This window comes from Pongo abelii, chromosome 11, assembly GCF_028885655.2.
Source record: "Pongo abelii isolate AG06213 chromosome 11, NHGRI_mPonAbe1-v2.0_pri, whole genome shotgun sequence".
NCBI classification, from domain to species: domain Eukaryota; kingdom Metazoa; phylum Chordata; class Mammalia; order Primates; family Hominidae; genus Pongo; species Pongo abelii.
The window spans coordinates 62,282,205-62,307,958 of record NC_071996.2 but is presented as its reverse complement, the minus strand read 5'-3'; the positions used below and the strand labels follow the sequence as shown (position 1 = coordinate 62,307,958).

The 25,754-nt window shown below is 39.1% G+C and overlaps 1 protein-coding gene across 1 annotated transcript in view; it reads left to right on the top strand.

The window, feature by feature from the left end:
* Window positions 1-25,754, top strand: part of LY75 (lymphocyte antigen 75) — a 105,841-nt gene that overhangs the window by 68,594 nt on the left and 11,493 nt on the right. The window contains exons 26-31 of the mRNA XM_002812515.6: window positions 5,015-5,180; window positions 6,450-6,617; window positions 8,853-8,969; window positions 20,573-20,767; window positions 23,457-23,683; window positions 24,969-25,137. Coding sequence (XP_002812561.4) covers window positions 5,015-5,180; window positions 6,450-6,617; window positions 8,853-8,969; window positions 20,573-20,767; window positions 23,457-23,683; window positions 24,969-25,137 — 1,042 coding nt within the window. The remainder of the gene's footprint in view (window positions 1-5,014; window positions 5,181-6,449; window positions 6,618-8,852; window positions 8,970-20,572; window positions 20,768-23,456; window positions 23,684-24,968; window positions 25,138-25,754) is intronic.

The following is a 25,754-nucleotide window of genomic DNA, read 5'->3' as shown; positions in this document are numbered from 1 at the left end:
TCTCATAGCAGACTAAAACAAACAGAAGACCTGAAAATCTTACTCCAGTAAATTTCATGGAATATGTCGGGGGTTTTTAATTTTGTTTTGAGACAAAGGCTCACACTGTTGCCCAGCCTGGAGTACAGTGGTGTGATCACACTTCACTGCAGGCTTGACCTCCCGGGCTCAAGCGATCCTCCCACCTCAGCCTCTTGAGTATCTGGGACTGCAGGTACCTACCACCATACCTGGCTAATTTTTGTATTTTTTGTAAAGACGGGGTTTTGCCATATTGCCCAAGCTGGTCTCAAATGCCTAGACTCGAGCACTCTGCCCACCTCGGCCTCCCAAATGTGCTGGGATTACCAGCATGAGCCATTGCACCTAGCAGCAATATGTGGTTTTTAGAGGCAATTATCTTTCCACTATTGAAAGATCTAGTACTTCATTGTTTAAATGAGGAAAAGGTTCTAGTGGAGATATATATATATTTGAGCACTTCTTTTTATTTATTCTAATCAAAGACTGAGCTAGAATCTGGAGCTGCCATATCTCTTTAGCCAATTAAAAGATAAGGGAAGAATTTAAAAATCAGATGTGGTTGGGTGTGTGGAAGCATTATAGATAGTGTTAAAGAGTCCTTTCCATCCCTTTCTCTTTTTTCTTTTTCTTTCTTTTTTTTTTTTTTTTTTTTGAGACAGGTTCTTGTTCTGTCACCCAGGCTGGAGTATAGTGGTGCAATCTCGGCTCACTGCAACCTCCACCTCCAAGGTTCAAGTGATTCTCATGCTTCAGCCTCCTCAGTAGCTGGGATTACAGGCATGCGCCAACACGCCCAGCTAATTTTTATATTTTTAATAGAGATGGGGTTTCACCATTTTGGCAAGTCTGGTCTTGAACTCTTTACCTCAAGTTATCCGCCCGCCCCAGCCTCCCAAAGCGTTGGGATTAGAGGCGTGAGCACCACACCCGGCTTCCATCCCTTTCAACATCAGCAGCACGGCTGGGCACCGTGGTGCACACCTGTAGTCCCATTTACTCTGGATGCAAGAGGATCACTTGATCCCAGGAGTTCAAATCCAGCCTGGACTACATAGCAAGACCCCCATCTCTAGTTTAAGGAGAAAAAATTCAGCAAAGTAAAATTAAGCAACTCTGAAAAGGAAGTTGAATAGTGTTTTCCTCCATCTCGAGTGCTGATCCTAGATAGATGTCTCAGGCACTTCTCATTCATTTCAGAGCCCAACAAAGAATGCTAGTCTCCTACTAATTCGCATCACTAACCTCTGCACATGTAGCACAAACTGGAATCATTACACAGCTGAAGTTTTGGCTATAATTAAATAAGGGATTTTTAAATAAAGCTGTGGTATTCCTATTGGCATTATAGGCCACCTCTTTTCTCAGCCATGGTATATCCCAAAGTATACCAGGATGGGTCTAGGGTTGCATGGAAAAAATATGTGATTGGAGACTCAGAATTGAACTGAAGAATGGATGGAAAAACAAGAATTGTTATCAGAAGCTCAATTAAAAGTAGCATTTAGGAATAGCTTAAAGAATAGTCTCTCTGAGCCACGGGGTATTCTAAAGTTAACCCAGATCGGCTGGGCATGGTGGCTCATGCCTGTAATCCCAGCACTTTGGGAGGCCAAAGCGGGTGGATCACTTGAGGTCAGGAGTTTGAGACCAGCCTAGCCAACATGGTGAAACCGTGTCTCTACTAAAAATACAAAAATTAGCTGGGTATCATGGCGGGCGTCTGTAATCCCAGCTACTCAGAAGGCTGAGGCACGAGAATCACTTGAACCTGGGAGGTGGAGGTTGCAGTGAGCCAAGATTACACCATTGCATTCCAGCCTGGGCGACAGAGTGAGACTCCATCTCTAAATAAATAAATTAATTAATTAAATTAAATTAAATTAACCCAGATCAAGCCAGGAGATCGGGAAGCTGCTTACTCAGTCCTCACAGTCTCAATTGTTTTATAGCATTGGATTTACTTGCTTTATCTTCAGCGTTGGAAATTCTGTGAGATGCTTTGTTGTGTCTGTTGTGAGGAAGCAATAAGTGATTATATTTCCTAGTTTCAGTCACCCTAAATCTTTTGAGACAAAAACAATATTGCAATGTAGAAAATTTGTCAGTAAATTAAAAGAACAAAATTAAAGTCACCTGTAATGCCAGTACCTAAAAATAAACATGATTCAATATTTTGGTATGGATCTTTCAAGTTATTTTTCTACGTGTACCTATTTATTTTTTAGACAGTTGGAGTCAGACTATTTTGTAACTCCCCTCCTCACTTAATGATTTCAACCTTTACCTGTGGTTCTCTTTTCCCTTTCACCCTTAATTTTAACATATTCTGTGTAGCTGTTTAACTGTATATCCTAATAGCTGCCTTAATTCTTTGAAAATGACAGGATGTTAATAAATACTTTACATTGAAAGCAATGAGAAGATATTGAAAGATTTTAAACAGAGTAGTAACAATATAAGACTTTACTTAAGTAGAAGACACTGTGTGGAAGGCCAGGGAGGACGCAAGCAGCTGGAGAGAGGGAGAGCAGTTATTTTTCTATAAATTCATGCAGGAAATGCTGTTGGCCTTTACAGTGTCTGAGGAGAGGCAGCTCTGGGTTCTGTAAAGTGCAGAGTGTGGCCATGCAGTGGGTCACTCAAGTACCCAGCTTGAAGAAATAAAAATATATAGAATTAAAGGAAGTCAAGAAGGCTTGGAAACATGAACACAGGCATCCCAAGTTAATGATAGGACCGGGAGGACAGCAAGAATTGGGACATCTTAGTGAATGTCAGGGAGGAGCAAGGCGACCAAGTCCTCAGTGAATGTCATGGGGAGTTTGCAGTGATACAAGGGGAATAATCCTCAAAGGAAATAAAAGGAGATAAAAAGTATCCACTACTCCTTTCTCATAGTCCTGTGGTATCTGAGAATAGAATATCAAATAGCCTTCCCCTGTGGGTGCTGAAAGGAAATTATTCCCTTGGAAAAGCCAGATTTATGTATTTATTTAAGATTCAGGGGGTACATGTGCAGGATTGTTACAATACAGACACTGTGGGATGCTGAGGCTTGGGCTTCAGTTGAACCTGTCACCCAAATAGTGAACACAGTACCCAATAGGTAGTTTTTCAACCCTTGCTCCACTCCCTCCCCACTTTTGGAGTACCCAGACACTATCATTCCCATCTTTACGTCCATGTGTACCCAATATTTAGCTCCCATTTATATAAGTGAGAACATGTGGTATTTAGTTTTCTGTTCCTGCATTAATTTACTTAGGATAATGTCCTCCAGCTACATCCATGTTGCTGTAAAGGAGATGATTTTGTTCTTTTTCATGGCTGCACAGTATGCCATCGTGTATATGTGCTACATTTTCTTGATCCAATCCACTGCTGATGGACATCTAGATTGATTCCCTGTCTTTGCTGTTGTGAATAGTGCTACAATAAACATATGAGCGCAAGTATATTTTGGTAGAATGATTTGTTTTCTTCTGGGTATATACCCAGTAATGGGATTGCTGGGTTGAATGGTAATTCTATTTTTGTTCTTTGGGAAATCTCCAAACTACTTTCCACAGGGGCTGAACTAATTTATAATCCCACCAACAATGTGTGAGCATTCCCTGGAAAAGCCAGAGTTAAATTAAGATCAATTAAGATCAAGAATTTAGTGAAAAGATATTTATAGTCTTAATATTTTGTGTTCAGTAAAAAGATAAAATGTGTGGGATGATTCATTTAGATGGAATGGAAATTCCAAAGGATCAGGGACAGGGTTAGGTGGTGAGTGCAGCAAAGGGGAAGAAATGCAGGGCAGTCTGAATGAGTGCAGGCAAAGTCGCGCGGCCGAAGGGCCACACTGGAGTCCACAGTGGCTTAGGCCCTAACTGGGTTAGGTTAGGGGCTAGGATTACAGCTGGAACTCTGGTCATGAACATTTCAGAATGAAGCAGCGAGTGGTGTTGAGGCTTGACTGTGTTGCTGTTTATGGTTTACTAAGGAGACTGTGTGGCTTCATTCAATATTTCAAATAAACTAGTGATGTAGATTGTCTTGGGACTCAGGAAAGCTTAGTTCAGTGGGTCTGTTAGGCCAGCACCAGGCCCACCAGTGGGTATGTAAGGTCTCTGGCAGCACCATGGGGAAGCTCAGACAGGCCTGTACCCCACAGTCCATCTCCTGTACCTAGATGGGTGGTCAGGACCTTGGCAGGGTGTAAAGGCAGACGTTCACAGACCTCTAGCACACAACAGAATCTAGTGAATGAAGAAGCTTCTCTCCCCAACGACAAGTGTGAAAACAGCGATGTGAGAGCCACAGCGCCTGAGGAGTTCAGAGGAAGGGAACCACCAGCTCTCTGTGTGCCAGCTAGCTGCTGGGTTGTGGGCTTTACACATGTTATCCCATTAATTCCAGCCCCATGAAGTTAAGTGTCACACTTAACTTGATGGGGGATGGAAATTTGGAGAGGTGGCACACGAAAGCTAGTAAGTGACTGAATCAGGATTCAAAACCATGTAGGTTTAGCTCCGTAGCCCATATTCTTTCCACTACGCCAGCTTGTCTCTGATCTAATCAGTACCTATAGTGATCCTCACCCCATTTTAGCTTTCTGATTTCTGATAACCAGTGGATCCAATTATGTGTGAGGCAGCGTAGCATAATGGTTAGGACATAGACTCTAGGGATCGACAGCCTGGCAGAGAGGCCCAGCACTGTGGTTTGTATTCTGTGGGACTTTGCACAAGTTGCATACCTTTAGTTTCCTCGTCTTTAAAATGGAGATAATAATAGTACCTCTCCTATATGGTTGTTACAAGGATTAAGTAAGCCAATATTTATAAAGCATTTAGAACAATGCTTGTTATGTAGTAAATGGTATGTAAATGTGTATTAAATATAAAAAAATTAAAAATCATTAGATTGACCATGGGAATCAAAATAATACAAAGGGATAACATCAATATTGCCACTTGAAATGTATTTCTACTCCTTACAGGATGAACTCAACTTTGGTTGGTCAGATGGGAAACGTCTTCATTTTAGTCGCTGGGCTGAAACTAATGGGCAACTTGAAGACTGTGTAGTATTAGACATTGATGGATTCTGGAAAACAGTTGATTGCAATGACAATCAACCAGGTGCTATTTGCTACTATTCAGGAAGTATGTGAATTTCAGATCTTTTAATTCTTAAATTATTAACAGTCTCATAAGTGGTAGAATTTCTGAGGAGTGGTTTTATAAAATCTGGTTTTGGAATTGTGAAGAAATTATAGTCATGTCTTTTTATAGCAACATTTGTTGGGAAAATTTGTATTCAAGTAGAATTATATATTAAATATATTATTATTAATGGGTTATTTTAGGCATGTTTTATTTTTATGTCAGCTGACAATGGGGATTAACACTTTAAAGTCCCATTGTTACTCTACCTCTTTCTGCATATATTTATAGTTGTAGAAAGCTTACATTTGTGAGAATTCTTTTGTGATTCATAATATCACAACTAACAGGACTTTTATGAGTCTTAAGATTCACAGCAACCACCTCAAGCTAGCTTAAGACAAGGGGAAATTTAGGATCCCCAAAACGGGGATAGAGCTGAACCTATAACTGGAGATGAGTTGACAATTTCTAAATTTCACTTTGTAAATCCTTAGAGAAAATCTCATGAACTTAGCCTGAGTCAGGTGTGCAGTCTCTAGCCCAGTCAGAGGAAAGTGTTTTTACAACTGTCAAGGTCACATTTGTGGGTTTGTGGTAGAAAGAAGACACTGCTTCATGGACAAAGGGACTTATTGTGATCCAGGAGAGATACTGAGTGATCTTTGCCACATATTAAATCAGTTTAATGTATTTGAGTGGAATATGTTTATATTTGTATCTTTGTGAATGTATGGCCTTTTCATAAAGTGGAAAAAGATCATAATCAGATACTGTAGATGTCAGATTTTAAATATTATTTTTGTTTGACTTGGTTAAAGCAATAACTTATTTAGAACATCAATGTTACATTTAAAAGTTCCTTTAAAATTAATAGTATCGGTAGACAGAAACTTGAAAATGAATTCTCAGAGTTGTAGTTAGGTGACTTTTAATAATGAATATGTTTGTACAGCATCTCTAGGGGTGGTCCCTTGTACTTGACATTTGGTAATGCAGGAAGACAGAAACTGCATTTAACCTAATAGCACCTCATTTTTTACATTCTTCCACGCCACAGCAGGGGTAAGAAAATTGTGTCGAGTAATTTCCTTCCTATAGAAAGCTGGCTTTTTGTGTGCTATATCTGAGTATAAACAGAGACAGGCTTCACCAGGATATTACTTCTCGGCTTCCTGAATATTTCCTACAAATCAAGCCTAATGACTGCAAACAAGATTTAACATTTATATCTCAAATTAGAATTCTTACCATTAACTCTTTTTCTAGATGAGACTGAAAAAGAGGTCAAACCAGTTGACAGTGTTAAATGTCCATCTCCTGTTCTAAATACTCCGTGGATACCATTTCAGAACTGTTGCTACAATTTCATAATAACAAAGAATAGGCATATGGCAACAACACAGGAAGAAGTTCATTCTAAATGCCAGAAACTGAGTAAGTACTATATTAGTCCATTCTCACGTTGCTATAAGGACATACCCGAGACTAGGTAATTTATAAAGAAAAAGAGGTTTAATGGCCTCACAGTTCCACATGGCTGGGGAGGCCTCACAATCATGGCAGAAGGCAAAGGAGAAGAAAAGACATGTTTACATGGCAGCAGGCAAGAGAGCATGTGCAGGGAAACTGCCCTTTGTAAAACCATCAGATCTCATAAGACTTACTATCACGAGAACAGCATGGGAAAAACCCAATCTCGTGATTCAATTACCTCCCACCAGGTCCCTCCCATGACACGTGGGGATTATGGGAGCTACAGTTCAATATGGGATTTGGATGGGGAAACAGCCAAACCATATCAAGTATATTATACTGTCATTACTTATTGTATTTTGCTAATTAAAAAAATATTTCCTGTGTTATAAATATTTCTAATTAGCACTAGTAACTAGATGTCAAAAATATTCATCTCCTAATATCTACATTATCAGTGACAAAGTATTAAAATTTGTGTTAGTGAAAATGGAAAGTATAGGCATAACTCCTTTCTTTACTCATCCATTCAAGAATTAGTCTATGTTTGTAAGGAAGGCGGTTTCTCCTTTAAAAGGAAAAGAAATGGGCTAGGCACATTGGCTCATGCCTGTAATCCTAGTTCTTTGGAAGGCTGAAGTGGGAGGATTGTTTGATGCCAAGCATTCAAGACCAGCCTGGGCAACAGAGTGAGACTTTCTCTCTGCAAAAAATTAAAAGCATGGTGGCACATGCCTGTAATTCTAGCTACTTGGGAGGATAAGGAGGGAGGATCTTTGAACCCAAGAGGTTGAAGGTGCAGTGAGCTGTGATTGCACCACCTGCACTCCAGCCTGGATGACAGGTGACCCTATCTCCAAAAAAAAAAAAGGAAGGGGGAAAGAAATGACACACAAGAGAGCAGAGAACTGGGCATTAAATCAAGCTAGGCTATGGGAAAGTGAAAATAAGTTAGTTGGAGCAGTCAAAAGCTTAGATACACCACAAAGCAGCAGCTAAGCTTAAAGAAGTGCACATTTCACATTTTCAGCTCTCAAGAGTCTTCAGATAATTCCTATGAGATCCACTAAGGATTTGTGACTTCCAAATGATGGAACTGTTGGAACCAATGGAACAATGAACTTAGTGAAAGTTGCTATAGAAAATATCAAACCAGTATTTCCCAAAGCATGCTCTGTATAACATCAGTCTTGAGAGATGTTCTGCAAAAAATCCTTAGAATAAGTTTGAAAAAAATAACCAACAAAAAAGAAAAAGGTTGAGAAACACTAGACACCATAGCTTCCTGTTGGACATTAACAAATGTACATTAACATATACCTTAAGAAATACTGGCATAAACTAGTTTAACTTTGTTTAAACCAATGTTTGCAAACTTTTTAAAAAATCCATGTAGATCTTTTCTGGAACTTCCTTGTTAATTTTGTGAGGAACACCCTTTGGGAAATATTAAGCCTTTTTAACCCTCATACTGAAAACTAAGGAAAAGGAAGATCTGTCGTATAGTCCAGCAGTCCCCAACCTTTTTGGCACTGACAGGGAGGGGTGGATGGTTTCAGGATGAAACTGTTCCACCTCCGATCATCAGGCCTTAGTTAGATTCTCATAAGGAGTATGCAAGCTATATCCCTCGCATGCGTAGTTCACAAGAGGGTTTGTGCTCCTCTGTCAATCTAATGCCACAGTGCTCTAACAGGAGGCAGAGCTCAAGCGGTGATGCTCGCTTGCCTGCTGCTCACCTCCTGCTGTATGGCCCGGTTCCTAACAGGCCTGGTTCCTAACAGTACCAGTGTGTGGCCCGGGGGTTGGGAACCCCTGTTATAGTTCATCTAAGAGGTTCTAATTATTATAGCATAATCTTTGACAGTATATCATTACTATGGGTGGATTTATGCCAACTGAAAATTACCTTTAAATAGGGGAAAGTGAAGTGAATCAATGTTTTAAATCCTCTACTCAGCTACTAGTTTTCTATTATACCATAAGACCAAATTTAACATCAAAACATTTGAAAACTCCTTAACCTATTAATTTTAGTACAATGGGATAATTTTATTTTATGTATCTTTCTAATTGTCCAATATTGTTTACATTTTGAAGTATATTAAACTGAGAACTAAAATGTTTTAATCTTATAAAATAAAAGTGTTCTAGATAAGTAATTGTTAAAATTATTGATTATTTTTTATTCAACAGATCCAAAATCACATATTCTGAGTATTCGAGATGAAAAGGAGAATAACTTTGTTCTTGAGCAACTGCTGTACTTCAATTATATGGCTTCATGGGTCATGTTAGGAATAACTTATGGAAGTAAGTTGTAAATCTGCCAATTTTCTCTATTTGTTTTTGTACTTCATTATAACATAATTATCAAGCCATAGTTCTTCAAAGTACATGTCTATCAATACGTGAAAGTATAATTATGTACTTAACATGACTTACATAAATATCAAGACAGTTTTTGTGTCTCTTCTCTGCCTTTATCATCGAGTTTAAAGTTAAATGGCGGAAAATAATTTTCTGAATTAGTTTGTTCCCACACTGCTAAAAAGAACTACCCGAACCTGGGTAATTTATGAAGAAAAGAGCTTTAATTGAGTCACGGTTCCACAGGCTTTACAGAAAGCATGGCCTCAGGAAACTTACAATCATGTCAGAGGCGAATGGGAAACAAGCAGGTTTTACTATGGTGGAGCAGGAGAGAGAGTGAAGGAGGAGGTGCTACACACTTTTGAACAACCAGATCTCATGAGAACTCACTCACTATCACAAGGGGGAAAATCACCTCCCACCAGGCCCCTCCTCCAAGACTGAAGATCATAATTCAACATGAGATTTGGATGAGGACACAGAGCCAAACCATATCAATTTTCTTTTTTCACTCTTTTATCTAGCAACTCAAGACTAACTAAAAATGATCACCATCCCATATAAATCTTCAATACTTACTTTATGTTTCCAATAACTATGTGAGATGAGCGAGAACAGAATCAGTCTTCCATTAGTGTTGCACTTGTGGGTTTATAACCCTGGCTTAGTTTATGTTGGCCCACATATGACAAGCATTAGAAAAATGAGACACATGGCCAGGTGTGGTGCCCCATGCCTGTAATCCCAGCACTTTGGGAGACCGAGGCGGGTGGATCACCAGAGGTCAGGAGTTCGAGACCAGCCTGGCCAACATGGTGAAACCCCGTCTCTACTAAAAATGCAAAAATTAGCCAGGCGTGGTGACGTGTGCCTAGCTACTTGGGAAGCTAGGAGAATCACTCGAACCTGGGAGGCAGAGGTTGCGGTGAGCCAAGATCGTGCCACTGCACTCCAGCCAGGGCAACAGAGCGAGACTCAAGACTCTGTCTCAAAAAAAAAAGAATAGAAAAATGAGACACATGGTCTGACAGTGAGCTCGAATTTGGACTAAATACTACAAATCCAAAATATGACTGATACGAATTTTTTTAAAACAGAGTCTAATATAGAGGAAACAAGACCAATTTAGAAAGATGCTCAGAAATGTCCTGAAAATCATAGACATTTTGGAATTAGGAAAACCTTTCCACGGCCATAGAGCATCAAAAGCATACATTTACTCTAAAGAGGGTTTGATAAGGGGAACAGGACAATGATAACTAGGGGTAGAGAAGGAAAAGAAGCTAAATTACTCAAATTTACCTGTTTTAAAAATAGGCTTCTCCTTTGCTCTCTAACCCATCTGTTTCTTGGGGTTACCAATGTTTTCCTGAAATGTTTATGGTTGGCAGAAGGGTTAATGAAAATTAAACTATCAAGCAATAGATAAAGACTTGGTTTACCAGGTGAGGATAAGTTCATTATAGTAGGACTTAGTTGGCCCAAGCCTTTTCTCTGATGACACTTAACTACCCTTGAATTAAAATGGAGAGAAACTAGCTGGAAAATTCTGAGGCTTCACCTGAAAGTGACTGAAGAAACAATGGTCTTGTATTGAGCCATAGACAGAGAGATTGAAGTTGTACCCTTTGATATACTTTGTAGTTATGTTATCAGAAACAACTGAAAATGTACTATATATTCTGAAAAAGCATTTTTACATCAGAAGACTCCCTTATTGTTTTACCTTCTTTCATAAAATGTTTGAGTAATAAAATTTCTATTAAAATATACAGACATATGAGGGACATATAGAAAGACATTTCAGGCAAATGGCACATTTGATTTGAATCTCATTCTTACTGACTTAATTTACATCTGTATGTTACTGTTTTGGGTTACTTTGATATACTTATAAAATATTTAATTTTTTGGCCCCTATACAAGGAATTCTGTTTTTCAAAACAGTTTTGACTTTTCAATAGCAGGGCCATGAATAGAAATCACTGTAAGTCACTGTTTTAGGTTACGTTGATATACTTATAGAATATTTAATTGTATTTGGCACCTACCCAAAGAAGTTTGTTTTTTTAAACATTTTTGATTTTTCAATAGCAGGGCCATGAATAGAAATTACTATGAGAAGCCACAGTATGTCAACTGAGTGATACCTTAAGCCGAGTAAAATAAGTGACTTTTTCTTAAAACAACTTTAGAAATCTACCATTGCACATCATATTAGTCAGAAAATTGATAACTTTGAAGTTTGGGAGAAGGGAAGAGGAACTGGAAGGCATGAGATGATATAAAGCAGCAAACAAGAACAAATCGTGTGTGCAGTGCTTCTAATGTGTCATTGCTGCAGGCAGATGTTTAGGGGTCTTGCCTTGGGAGATGGTAATCAGTGAAAACCAGAAACAACCAGGACAACATTGGGTATGTGTAGGTAGTGATGGCATCAATCTTTATACCAATTTATAATTGTAATTGGCCTAGCACCTTTTTTTAAAGCTTTGTTGCAACCATCACTACCCCAAAAAGAAACACAATACCCACTAGCATTCCCTCCCTGTCTCCTAGTTCTCAGCAACCACTGATCTACTTTCTATCTCTACAGATTGCCTGAATGTAAAATTCTGGACATTTTACATAAATGAGATCATACCATGTGTGCTTTTTGCGTGTGACTGGCTTTTTCCATTAAGCATAAAGATTTTAAAGTTTATCCATATTGTAGCATATATCAGTACATTATTCCTTTTTATGACTGAATAAAATTCCATTCTATGGATATAATACATTTTATTTATCCATGTATCAGTTGATAGACATTTAGGTAGAACAACCTAAATTTTAAACCATTTTTAGTTATTATGTATAATGCTTCTCTGAACATTCACGTGCAAGTTTTTGCATGGACATATGTTTCCATTTCTCTTGGGTAAACCCCTAGCAATGGAATTGCTGCATCTTTTATTTAACCCTTTGAAGAACTACCAGGTTGTTTTCCAAACCAGCTATACCATTTTCCATTCCCGGTGTATGAGAGTACTGATTTCTCCGTATCGATGCTAGCATTTGTGTGTTTTTCATTATAGCCATCTAAGTGAGTGTGAAATGATATCTCACGAGGATTTTTATTTCATTTCCCTAATGGCTAATGATATTAAGCATCTTTTCATGTGCTTATGGAATATTTGTATATCATCTTTGGGGAAATCCCTATTCAGATTTTTTGCTCATGTTTTAAATTGAGTCTTTTTATTGTTGAAGTGTAAGAATTCTTTATATATTATGGATATAAATCCTTTGTCTGATAAATAATTTCCAAATATTTTCTCCCATGACTTTACTTATACCACAAAAATGTTTTTCTTTTTTTTTTCTTCTTTTTTTTTATTGTACTTTAAGTTCTGGGGTACATGTGTAGAACGTGCAGTTTTGTTACATAAGTATACACGTGCCATGGTGGTTTGCTGCACCCATCAACCCATCACCTACGTTAGGTATTGCTCCTAATGTTATCCCTCCCCTAGCCCCCTACCACCCGACAGGCCCAGTGTGTGATGTTCCACTCCCTGTGTCCATGTATTCTCATTGTTCAACTCCCACTTACGAATGAGAACATGCGGTGTTTGGTTTTCTGTTCCTGTGTTAATTTGCTGAGATTGATGGTTTCTATCTTCATCCATGTCCCTGCAAAGGACATGAACTCATTCTTTTTTATGGCTACATAGTATTCTATGGTATATATGTGCCACATTTTCTTTATCCAGTTTATCATTGATGGACATTTGGGTTGGTTCCAAGTCTTTGCTATTGGAATAGTGCCACAATAAACACACGTGTGCATACGTCTTTATAGTGGAATTATTTATAATCCTTTGGGTAATGGGATTGCTGGGTCAAATGGTATTTCTAGTTCTAGATCCTTAAGGAATCGCCATACTGTCTTCCACAATGGTTGAACTAATGTACACTCCCACCAACAGTGTAAAAGCATTCCTATTTCTCCACATCCTCTCCAGCACCTGTTGTTCCTGACTTTTTAATGATTCCATTCTAACTGGCATGAGATGGTATCTCATTATGGTTTTGATTTGCATTTCTCTAATGACCAGCGATGATGAGCGTTTTTTCATGTGTCTGTTGACTGCATAAATGTCTTCTCTTGAGAAGTGTCTGTTCATATCCTTTGCCCACTTTTTGATGGGGTTGTTTGTTTTTTCTTATAAATTTGTTGAAGTTCCTTGTAGATTCTGGATATTAGCCCTTTGTCAGATGGATAGACTGCAAAAATTTTCTCCCATTTTGTATGTTGCCTGTTCACTCTGATGATAGTTTCTTTTGCTGTGCAGAAGCTCTTTAGTTTAATTAGATCCCATTTGTCAATTTTGGCTTTTGTTGCCATTGCTTTTGGTGTTTTAGACATGAAGTCTTTGCCCATGCCTATGTCCTGAATGGTATTGCCCAGGTTTTTTTCTAGGATTTTTATGGTCATAGGTCTTACATTTAAGTCTTTGATCCATCTTGAGTTGATTTTTGTATAAAGGGTGTAAGGAAGGGGGGTCCAGTTTCAGTTTTCTGCATATGGCTAGCCAGTTTTCCCAACACCATTTATTAAATAGGGAATATTTTACCCATTGCTTGTTTGTGTCAGATTTCTCAAAGATCAGATGGTTGTAGATGTGTGGTGTTATTTCTGAGGCCTCTGTTCTGTTCCATTGGTCTATATCTCTGTTTTGGTACCAGTACCATGATGTTTTGGTTACTGTAGCCTTGTAGTATAGTTTGAAGTCAGGTAGCATGATGCGTCCATCTTTGTTCTTCTTGCCCAGGATTGTCTTGGCTATGCAGGCTCTTTTTTGGTTCCATATGAAGTTTAAAGTAGCTTTTTCCAATTCTGTGAAGAAAGTCTGTGGTAGCTTCATGGGGATAGCATTGAATCTATAAATTACTTTGGGCAGTATGGCCATTTTCACGATATTGATTCTACCTATCCATGAGCATGGCATGTTTTTCCATTTGTTTGTGTCCTCTTTTATTTCCTTGAGCAGTGGTTTGTAGTTCTCCTTGAAGAGGTCCTTCACATCCCTTGTAAGTTGTATTCCTAGGTATTTTATTCTCTTTGTAGCAATTGTGAATGGGAGTTCACTCATGATTTGGCTCTCTATTTGTCTGTTATTGGTGTACAGGAATGCTTGTGATTTTTGCACATTGATTTTGTATCTTGAGACTTTGCTGAGGTTCCTTATCAGCTTAAGGAGATTTTGGGCCGAGGTGATGGGGTTTTCTAAATATATAATCATGTCATCTGCAAACAGAGACAATTTGACTTCCTCTCTTCCTGTTTGAATGCCCTTCATTTCTTTCTCCTGCCTGATTGCCCTGGCCAGAACTTCCAATAGTATGTTGAATAGGAGTAGTGAGAGAGGGCATCCTTATCTTGTGCCGGTTTTCAAAGGGAATGCTTCCAGTTTTTGCCCATTCAGTATGATATTGACTGTGGGTTTGTCATGAATAGCTCTTATTATTTTGAGATACGTTCCATCAATACCTAGCTTATTGAGAGTTTTTAGCATGAAGCGGTGTTGAATTTTGTCGAAGGCTTTTTCTGCAACTATTGAGATAATCATGTAATTTTTGTCATTGGTTCTGTTTATGTGATAGATTATGTTTATTGATTTGCGTATGTTGAACCAGCCTTGCATCCCAGGTATGAAGCCGCCTTGATCCTGGTGGATAAGCTTTTTGATGTGCTGCTGGATTCGGTTTGCCAGTATTTTCTTGAGGATTTTTGCATCGATGTTCATCAGAGATATTGGCCTGAAATTTTCTTTTCTTTTTTTGTTGTGTTTCTGCCAGTTTTTGGTATCAGGATAATGCTGGCCTCATAAAATGAGTTAAGGAGGAGTCCCTCTTTTTCTATTGTTTGGAATAGTTTCAGAAGGAATGGTACCAGCTCCTCTTTGTACCTCTGGTAGTATTCGGCTGTGAATCTGTCTGGTCCTGGACTTTTTTCGGTTGGTAGGCTATTAATTACTGCCTAAATTTCAGAACTTGTTATTGGTTTATTCAGGGATTCAGCTTCTTCCTGGTTTAGACTTGGAAGGGTGTATGTGTCCAGGAATTTATCCATTTCTTCTAGATTTTCTAGTTTATTTGCATAGAGGTGTTTATAGTATTCTCTGATGGTAGTTTGTATTTCTGTGGGATCAGTGGTGGTATCCCCTATATCATTTTTTATTGTGTCTATTTTATTCTTCTCTCTTTTCTTCTTTATTAGTCTGGCTAGTGGTCTATCTATTTTGTTGATCTTTTCAAAAAACCGGCTCCTGGATTCACTGATTTTTTGAAGGTTTTTTTGTGTCTCTATCTCCTTCAGTTCTGCTCTGATGTTAGTTATTTCTTGTCTTCTGCTAGCTTTTGAATTTGTTTGCTGTTGCTTCTCTACTTCTTTTAACTTTGATGTTAGAGTGTTAATTTTAGATCCTTCCTGCTTTCTCTTGTGGGCATTTAGTGCTATAAATTTCCCTCTACACACTGCTTTGAATGTGTCCCAGACATTCTGGTATGTTGTGTCTTTGTTCTCATTGATTTCAAAGAATATCTTTATTTCTGCCTTCATTTCGTTACTTACCCAGTAGCCATTCAGGAGCAGGTTGTTCAGTGTCCATGTAGTTGTGCGGTTTTGAGTGAGTTTCTTAATCCTGAGTTCTAATTTGATTGCACTGTGGTATGAGAGACTGTTATGATTTCTGTTATTTTGCTTTTGCTTAGGAGTGTTTTACTTCCAATTATGTGGTCAATTTTAGAATAAGTGCCATGAGGTGCTGAGAAGAATGTATATTCTATTGATTTGGGCTAGAGAGTTCTGTAGATGGCTATTAGGTCCACTTGGTCCACAGCTGAGTTCAAGTCCTGAATATCCTTGTTAATTTTCTGTCTCGTTGATCTGTCTAATATTGACAGTCAGGTGTTAAAGTTTCCCACTATTATTGTGTGGGAGCCTAAGTCTCTTTGTAGGTCTCTATGAACTTGCTTTGTGAATCTGGGTGCTCCTGTATTGGGTGCATATATATTTAGGATGGTTAGCTCTTCCTGCTGCATTGATCCCTTTACCATTATGTAATGGCCTTCTTTGTCTCTTTTGATCTTTGTTGGTTTAAAGTCTGTTTTATCAGAGATTAGGATTGCAACTCCTGCTTTTTGTTTTGTTTTGTTTTCCATTTGCTTGGTAAATATTCCTCCATCCCTTTATTTTGAGCCTATTTGTGTCTTTGCACATGAGATGGGTCTCCTGAATACAGCACACTGATGTGTCTTGACTCTTTATCCAATTTGCCAGTCGTGTCTTTTAATTGGGGGCATTTAGCCCCTTTATATTTAAGGTTAATATTGTTATATGTGAATTTGATCCTGTCGTTATGATGCTAGCTGATTGTTTTGCCTGTTAGTTGATGCAGTTTCTTCATAGTGTCAATGTTCTTTACAGTTTGGTATGTTTTGCAGTGGCTGGTACCGGTTTTTCCTTTCCATGTTTAGTGCTTCCTTCAGGAGCTCTTTTAAGGCAGGCTTGGTGGTGACAAAATCTCTTAGCACTTGCTTGTCTGTCAAGGATTTTATTTCTCCTTTGCTTACGAAGCTTAGTTTGGCTGGATATGAAATTCTGGGTTGAAAATTCTTTTCTTTAGGAATGTTGAATATTGGCCCCCACTCTCTGCTAGCTTGTAAGGTTTCTGCAGGGAGATCTACTGTTAGTCTGATGGGCTTCCCTTTGTGGGTAACCTCACCTTTTTCTCTGGCTGCCCTTAACATTTTTTCCTTCATTTCAACCTTGGTAAATCTGATGATTATGTGTCTTGGGGTTGCTCCTCTCAAGAAGTATCTTTGGGTTGTTCTCTGTATCTCCTGAATTTGAATGTTGGCCTGTCTTGCTAGGTTGGTGAAGTTCTCCCAGATAATATCCTGAAGTGTGTTTTCCAACTTGGTTCCATTCTCCTCATCACTTTCAGTTACACCAGTCAAACGTAGATTTGGTCTTTTCACATAGTCCCATATTTCTTGGAGGCTTTGTTCATTCCTTTTTATTCTTTTTTCTTTAATCTTGTCTTCTCTCTTTATTTCATTAAGCTGATCTTCAATCTCTGATATCCTTTCTTCCACTTGATCAATTCAGCTATTGATAGTTGTGTATGCTTCACGAAGTTCTCGTGCTGTGTTTTTCAGCTCCATCAGGTCACTAATGTTCTTCTCTACACTGGTTATTCTAGTTAGCAGTTCCTCTAACCTTTTTTCAAGGTTCTTAGCTTCCTTGCATTGCATTAGAACATGCTCCTTTAGCTCAGAGCAGTTTGTTATTACCCACCTTCTGAAGCCTACTTCTGTCAATTCATCAAACTCTTTCTCCATCCAGTTTTGTTCGCTAGCTGGTGAAGAGTTGTGATCCTTTGGAGGAGAAGAGGTGTCCTGGTTTTTGGAGTTTTCAGCCTTTTTGCAGTGGTTTCTCCCCATCTTTGTGGATTTATCTACCTTTGGTCTTTGATGTTGGTGACCTTCAGATGAGGTCTTTGAGTGGATGTGCTATTCATTTCTGTTTGTTAGTTTTCCTTCTAACAGGCCCCTCTGCTGCTGGTCTGCTGGAGTTTGCTGGATGTCCACCCGACTCTGTCTGCCTAGGTATCACCAGCAGAGGCTGCAGAACAGCAAAGATTGCTGCCTGTTCTTTCCTCTGGAAGCTTCTTCCCAGAGGGGCACCTGCCTGATGCCAGCCAGAGCTCTCCTGTATAAAATGTCTGTTGGTCCCTACTGGGAGGTATCTCCCAGTCAGAATACATGGGGGTCATAGACCCACTTGAGGAGGCAGTCTGACCCATAGCAGAGCTCCAACACTGTGCTGGGAGGTCCGCTGCTCTCTTCAGAGCCATCAGGCAGGGATGTTGAAGTCTGCTATAAGTCCCTGACTGGGGCTGCTGCCTTTTTTTTCAGAGATGCCCTGCCCAGAGAGGAGAAATAGGGCCATCTGGCCACAGCAGCCTTGCTGAGCTGCAGTGGGCTCCACCCAGTTCAAACTTCCCAGCAGGTTTGTTTACACTGGGAGCGTAAAACTACCTACTCGAGCCTCAGCAATGGCGGATGCCACTCCCCCGACCAAGCTCTAGCATCCCAGGTCAATCTCAGACTGCTGCTATGCTGGCAGCGAGAATTTCAAGCTAGTGGATCTTAGTTTCCTGGGCTCTATAGGGGTGGGACCCACCTAGCCAGATCACTTGGCTCCCTGGCTTCAGCACCCCTTTCCAGGGGAGTGAACAGTTCTGTCTCACCAGCATTCCAGGCACCACTTGGGTATGGGGAAAACAGAACTCCTGCAGCTAGTTTGGTGTCCGCCCAAATGGCTGCCCAGCTTTGTGCTTGAAACCCAGGGCCCTGGTGGGGCAGGCACCAGAGGAATCTCCTCATTTGCAGGTTGCGAAGACCCAGGGACAAGTGCGGTATCTGTGCCGGAGTTCCTCAGGCTCAGTCCCTCATGGCTTCCCTTGGATAGGGGAGAAAATTCCCCGACCCCTTGCACTTCACAGGTGAGGCGATGCCCCACCCTGCTTCAGCTCGCCCTCTGTGGGCTGCACCCACTGTCCAACCAGTCCCATTGAGATGAACCTGGTACCTCAGTTGGAAATGCAGAAATCACCTGCCTTCTGCGTCGATCTTGCTTGGAGCTGCAGACTGGAGTTGTTCCTATTTGGCCATCTTGCCAGCAATCCATCACAAAAGTGTTTTTCTTTTGTCATTTGTGCATATGTAAGAAGGCTTTGCTTACCCTAAGGTTATGAAGACTTATTCCTATGTTTTCTTTTTTTTTGAGACAGACTTTGATTCTTGTCACCAAAGCTGAAGTGGTACAGTGGCATGATCTGGGCTCACTGCTACCTCCGCCTCCTAGGTTCAAGCAGTTCTCCAGCCTCAGCCTCCTGAGTAGCTGGTATTACAGACACCCGCCATCACGCCCAGCTAATTTTTGTATTTTTAGTAGAGATGGGGTTTTACCATGTTGGTCAGGCTGGTCTTGAACTCCTGACCTCAGGTGATCTGCCCACCTCAGCCTCCCAAAGTGCTGTGATTACAGGGGTGAGCCACCATGCCTGGCCTTCCATGTTTTCTTCTAAAGATTTTATAGTTGTAGCTCTTATATTTATGTCTGTGATCTACTTTAATTTTTGTGTGTGGCGAAAGAAAGGGGTCCAACTTCATTTTTTTTTTTTTTTTTTAACATATGGATATCCAGTTTAGAACACTATTCTTTCCACACTGAATTGTCTTGGCATCCTTCTTAAAAATCAATTGACCGGCCAGGCGTGGTGGCTCATGCCTATAATCGCAGCAATTTGGGAGGCCAAGGTGGGTGGATTATGAGGTCAGGAGTTCAAGACCTGCCTGGCCAAGAGGGTGAAACCCCATCTCTACTAAAATATACAAAAGTTAGCAAGCTGTGGTGGTGGGTACCTGCAATCCCTGCTACTCGGGAGGCTGAGGCAGAGAATTGCTTAAACCCAGGAGGTGGAGGTTGCAGTGAGCTGAGATTGTGCCACTGCCCTCCAGCCTGGGTGACAGAGTGAGACTCTGTCTCAAAGAAAAAAAAAAATTAATTGACCATAAGTATGCACAATTGTGAACAGTTTATGTCCAGAGAAGAGATTTCTGTGGCGACTTTTATAACTTATCAATCATGTTTTAAATAAATAAAATAGTTATGTTCATTTCCATGCAATTAAACGTATATGTAAGAGAAAATAATATTTTTTTATTTCAATAGGTTTTTGGAGAACAGGTGGTGATTGGTTACATAGATAAGTTCTTTAGTGTTGATTTCTGAGATTTTGGTGCACCCATCACACGAGCAGTGTACACTGTACCTAGTGTGTAATCTTTTATCCCTCACCCCCTCCCACTCTTCCCCCCGAGTCCCCAGAGTCCATTGTATCATTTTTATGCCTTTGCATCCTCATAGCTTAGCTCCCACTTGGTGAGAACACACAATGTTTGGTTTTCCATTCCTGAGTTACTTCACTTAGAATAATGATCTCCATTTCCATTCAGGTTGCTGCGAATGCCATTATTTCATTCCTTTTCATGGCTGAGTAGTATTCCATGGTACATATATACCACATTGCCACATTTTCTTTATTTACTTGTTGATTGATGGGAATTTGGGCTGGTTCCATATTTTTGCTATTGTGAATTGTGCTGCTATAAACATGCATGTGCAAGTGTCTTTTTCATATAACGACTTCAAGAAAAGAATATTTGATGACAAAAATGAAATGTTACTACTGAAGGATGGTGGAATTATAGGTCAATATTTATAGTTTGTATTTATATTCAAATTAAAAACGAGCATGATTTACTGTTATAATCAGAAAATATCTTAAAGGGTTATACATAATCATACAACCTTTTAGAAGGTTGGGAAAAGAGAAAATTAGTCAAGTTTCAAATTTTAACTGTATAAGTGTAATTCAAGTCTTGATTTAATCTCTAAGCACAGGAAAAAAATGTTTCTTCTCTAGATAATTCTCTTATGTGGTTTGATAAGACCCCACTGTCATATACACATTGGAGAGCAGGAAGACCAACTATAAAAAATGAGAAGTTTTTGGCTGGTTTAAGTACTGACGGCTTCTGGGATATTCAAACCTTTAAAGTTACTGAAGAAACACTTTATTTTCACCAGCACAGCATTCTTGCTTGTAAAATTGAAGTGGGTAAGTATAGTAATATAGAGTTTTCTTTCACTCCAGGGAAAGAATATAAGGCTATTAGTTCCACTAGTGGGAATCATACAATCGAATGCTTCCTCTGTATTCAGTCCTGTGCGAGGTGTTACAGAGGTTATCGAGGAAGGAAAAGATATGGGCCCTGCTGTCAAGGTTTTGACCCTAAGGAGTAAAATGTAGTTGTGGAGACAGCATTAAATTCCTTATCATTGTTTAATGTAAATTAGTCTTAGATTAATTGATACAGGCTTAAATTGTGGGGAAGTCAAAACTGATACATTGGAAAGGGGAATAACAAAAAAAAAAAGGAAAGACTTCAAGAAGAGGTGAAACTTGGTTGGGGTTTGAAAAATGGATAGGGTTTATATAAATAAGAAAGTGTTTGGGGGACGAGTTTTAACATTCCATGCAAAGTGAATGTCTCTCCACCTTGCTTAATCTTTAAATAAAGCTATTTTTAAATATACGTTAGTTTTAATTTTTTCACAGCTTAAAAACTGTTAATTATTACCACTGTGCCCTAAAACTGTCATTACTCCCAGTGTGCCCAGAGCTCCCTGCTCACTGGGAGCCCGTAAAGGTGGAGTGCTGGCTAGTTGGCTCACTTACAGTGCCGCAGTCACTTTCCAAGACCGTGTCCGCCAGCAATCTCCAGGGATTCCTTATTCTAACCTACTTTGAGTCCATGTAAACTTTTGAGACATTTTAGAAACTAGTCTCTATCCCCAATTTCTAGGCCTTCTCCCAGTTCCCTGTTTTTCCCCATTCTTGCTCAGCAAAGCATCTTTTTCTCAATCAAGCTGGTCTCTTCATTGTCCCAGGCACAGTGTATGCCCATCCTCATACTTGCACCTTTATGTTTTCCTTCTGCCAAGAAGTTTTCCAATTTCTTTCTTTCTTTATTTTTTTTTATATCTTTAATAAACTTTTCATTTTAGGATAGCTTTAGAGTTACAGAGAAGTTGCAAAGATAGTACAGAGCGTTCCCATCTATCCTACAATCAATTTCCCCTACTGTTGGCATATTACTTTAGTATGGTACATTTGTCACAACTAATAAACCAATATTGATCCATTATTATTATTAACTAAAGTCCACACATTATTCAAATTTCATAGTTTTTATTTAACATACTTTTTCTTTCTAGGATCCCACCTTACCTTTAGTTCTCCTGCCTCCTTAAGCTCCTCTTGGCTGGGTGTTTTCTGACTCTTCTTATTTTTGCTGGCCTTGACAGTTTTGAGGAACACTGGTCATGTATTTGGTAGAACGTCCCTCAGTTTGGGTTGGCGTATGTTTTTCTCATGATTAAACTGGGGTTATAAGTTTTTGAGGGAAGACCAAAGATGCGAGGGAGCATTCTCACTTCACATGGACAGCATGTACTATTCATATGACTTATCACTGGCCACCTGGCCCAAGGTAGTGTTTGTTAGGTTCTCTGCTGCAAAGTTACCCCTTTTCGTCCTTTCCATACTGTCTTCTTTCTAAGGAAGTCACTACGTTGAGGCCACACTTAATAGGGTAGAAAGTTATCCTCCACCTTCCTATGAGGGGAGTATCTATATAAATTACTTGAAATTCCTCTGCACAGGATATTTGTCTATTTTCTCCAATTTTTATTTTATTTTATTATTTTATTTATTTATTTATTTTTTTGAGATGGAGTCTTGCTCTGTCACCCAGGCTGGAGTGCAGTGGCACCATCTCAGCTCACTGCAACCTCTGCCTCCCGGGTTCCAGAGATTCTCCTGCCTCAGCCTCCCAAGTACCTGGGATTACAGGCACGCCCCACCATGCCCAGCTAATTTTTTGTATTTTTGGTAGAGACAGGGTTTCACCATGTTGGCCAGGATGGTCTTGAACTCCTGACCTCAGGTGATTCCCTGGCCTTGGCCTCCCAAAATGCTGGGATTACAGGCATGAGCCACTGCACCTGGCCCCAATTTTTAAATTTATTCAGTCATTTATTTATACCCTCATCATTGTGGTTTTTTTGTTATTTGTTTGTTTGTAGCACTTCCATACTTTCTCCTTACCTTCTTTTTATTCTTGATTTCCCCCAATCCTCTAGACCTAGTATAGGTTCATTGTTATTTATTTTATACTTTGGATTATAATCTAACATACTGCATTCTGTAATATTTTGCTCAAGTCTTTCCAGCTTTGGCCCTTGGGAGCTCTTTCACTTGGCTGCCATGTCCCTTGAAATAACCTCATCATTGTGGCTTTGCTGTTTGTGCTTGTTTTAAGCACTTCCTTACCTTCCGGTTACCTTATTTCTGTCTAGTCTTAATTTCACCTAACCCTTGAGACCTGGTTTATCAAGTAGTCTTCCTGACTCTTCTCATTCAAATGAATCTCTACCAATTTCACATACCCTACTGGTTAACAGTTTTGCCATCATTTCAGCCATTGTTGTTTCTGTCTGCAACTAATATATGAGCTTCTTAAATGAAAGAAAATGTTTATGCCTTTTTAAAATATCAACTAGAGAACTTTAAAAGCCTAAGATATGTGTCATACCAGTAAGAAAAATAAAATATACATTTGACCTCCCTTATTAATAAGAAACCCAGTTTTATTTAACTTTTGAAATGATTGCATGTTGTCTCATCCAAAAGGTGTATTTGAAATAATTTAAATTTTAATCACCAGTGCTTTTAATTATTATAGTTGACTACAAAGAAGAATATAATACTACACTGCCACAGTTTATGCCATATGAAGATGGTATTTACAGTGTTATTCAAAAAAAGGTAACATGGTATGAAGCGTTAAACATGTGTTCTCAAAGTGGAGGTCACTTGGCAAGCGTTCACAACCAAAATGGCCAGCTCTTTCTGGAAGATATTGTAAAACGTGATGGATTTCCACTATGGGTTGGGCTCTCAAGTCACGATGTAAGTCTTGCTTCGTTTTCCACAAACTTTTCAAATGTGTTATTTTGAGGGTTAGAAATTTGAGCGTAAAGTATTAACACAAAGTACAACATTAGATGAAGTACTGGGACTCTGTTTGCATAGCACGGTGCTTTCTTACCTTTTACAACACAGAACAAATAGAAAATTTTACTGTAGCATGCACTAGGACAAATGATCAGGCCATCCCAAGGGCCCAGTGGATGACTATCTCAATAACACCTCTATAGCCTATTTGGGACAGACAAATTGGAAAGCTGGTAAAAATGAAATAGCATAGAATCAGAAAACCCTGAGTTTCAGTACCAGTAGCGGATCTTCCATTTATGTGCTGGGTGATCATTAACCTTTGCAACCTTATTTCCTCAGGGTAGAAAATCAGGGTAATAATAATTTCACTGAGATTTTAACACAAAAGTTTTTGTGTTAACACACACAAAAAAAGTTTGTGTTAACACAAAAGTTTTGTGTTTCACTGAGATTTTAACACAAAAGTTTATACAAAGTACCATCTAAAATTCTACACATGGTTAGGACTAATAAACGTATACTTTCTTCCCACTTTTCCTCTAGAAAATTATACTACTTAGGATTAATTCTGCTAGTAAACACATCTGTGCCACTATTTGAATCATATTATTTAATCATTTATGTACTTACAATAAGGTCTTGTGTACAAAAAATGGTTATCTATTGAGACTAGAGTTGTAGTTCTAATTTAAATAATCTTTAGAACAAAGTGGGGAAAATTTTTTTAAAAGCATGGCAAGTTAAGATTATAAATTCAAGGAAAACTCAAAAATAGTCTTCCCATTTTGAGTTTCTTGGGAAGTGTTTCTCTTTTCTAGCTCCCTACTGCTTGGTGTCCTCTGTAGTGTGAAAAATGTAGCCAGAGACACAAAACACAAAACTATAAAACACAGAAAACAATATTCAGAACAATATGAAGGTTGGGATAGTAAATTTGTAATTGTGACAAATGGAAGCCATTTGCATGTTGTTTAATTTCAAGTGTCACGTAAACTCATCCTTCAAAAAAATCTAAAGACCAGGTATAGCAACTCTGTCTGTAAGTTTAAAGTTCTCCATAAACTGTATCAGAGCAAATGTCCCAAATCAATGCATCAGAAGTAAATCAGACCTACAATACTGTAAGCAAATAATTAATATTCCATTATAATATTTCTTAAAGTATGTATGTTGTTCTTTGTATTCTTTTTGAAGTCAAACATCTGGATTCACGTTATCTCTATTATTCTTAAAACAGGGAAGTGAATCAAGTTTTGAATGGTCTGATGGTAGTACATTTGACTATATCCCATGGAAAGGCCAAACATCTCCTGGAAATTGTGTTCTCTTGGATCCAAAAGGAACTTGGAAACATGAAAAATGCAACTCTGTTAAGGATGGTGCTATTTGTTATAAACCTACAAAATGTAAGACTTCAATTTCAGTAACAGTACATTTACTAAAATGTGACATAATTTATGCACATAATTAAAAGCGCAGTGGAATTTTTATTTACAGATTTATTCACAAGGGCCGGGCGCAGTGGCTCGCGCCTGTAATCCCAGCACTTTGGGAGGCTGAGGTGGGCGGATCACGAAGTCAGGAGATGGAGATCATCCTGGCTAACAAGGTGAAACCCCTTCACTACCAAAAATGCAAAAAAAATAGCTGGGCGTGGTGGCAGGCGCCTGTAGTCCCAGCTACTCAGGAGGCTGAGGCGGGAGAATGGCGTGAACCCAGGAGGCGGAGCTTGCAGTGAGCCGAGATTGCGCCACTGCACTCCAGCCTGGGCGACAGAGCAAGACTTCGTCTCAAAAAAAAGAAAAAGAAAAAGATGTATTCACAAATACTTTTTGTGAAAATAATTTTGATACTTTGTAAATGGAAACAAATACAGTATAAGCACTCAGGGAATTTGTTCCCAAAGACTTTCATTTGTTCTGTCACCAGGTAAATTCTACCCTAGAATTTGTGAATTCTAATTTCACTTAGCAATGTTTTTCAAAGGCTGAGATGCTTATTTCAAAAAAGGGTCCCACAACAT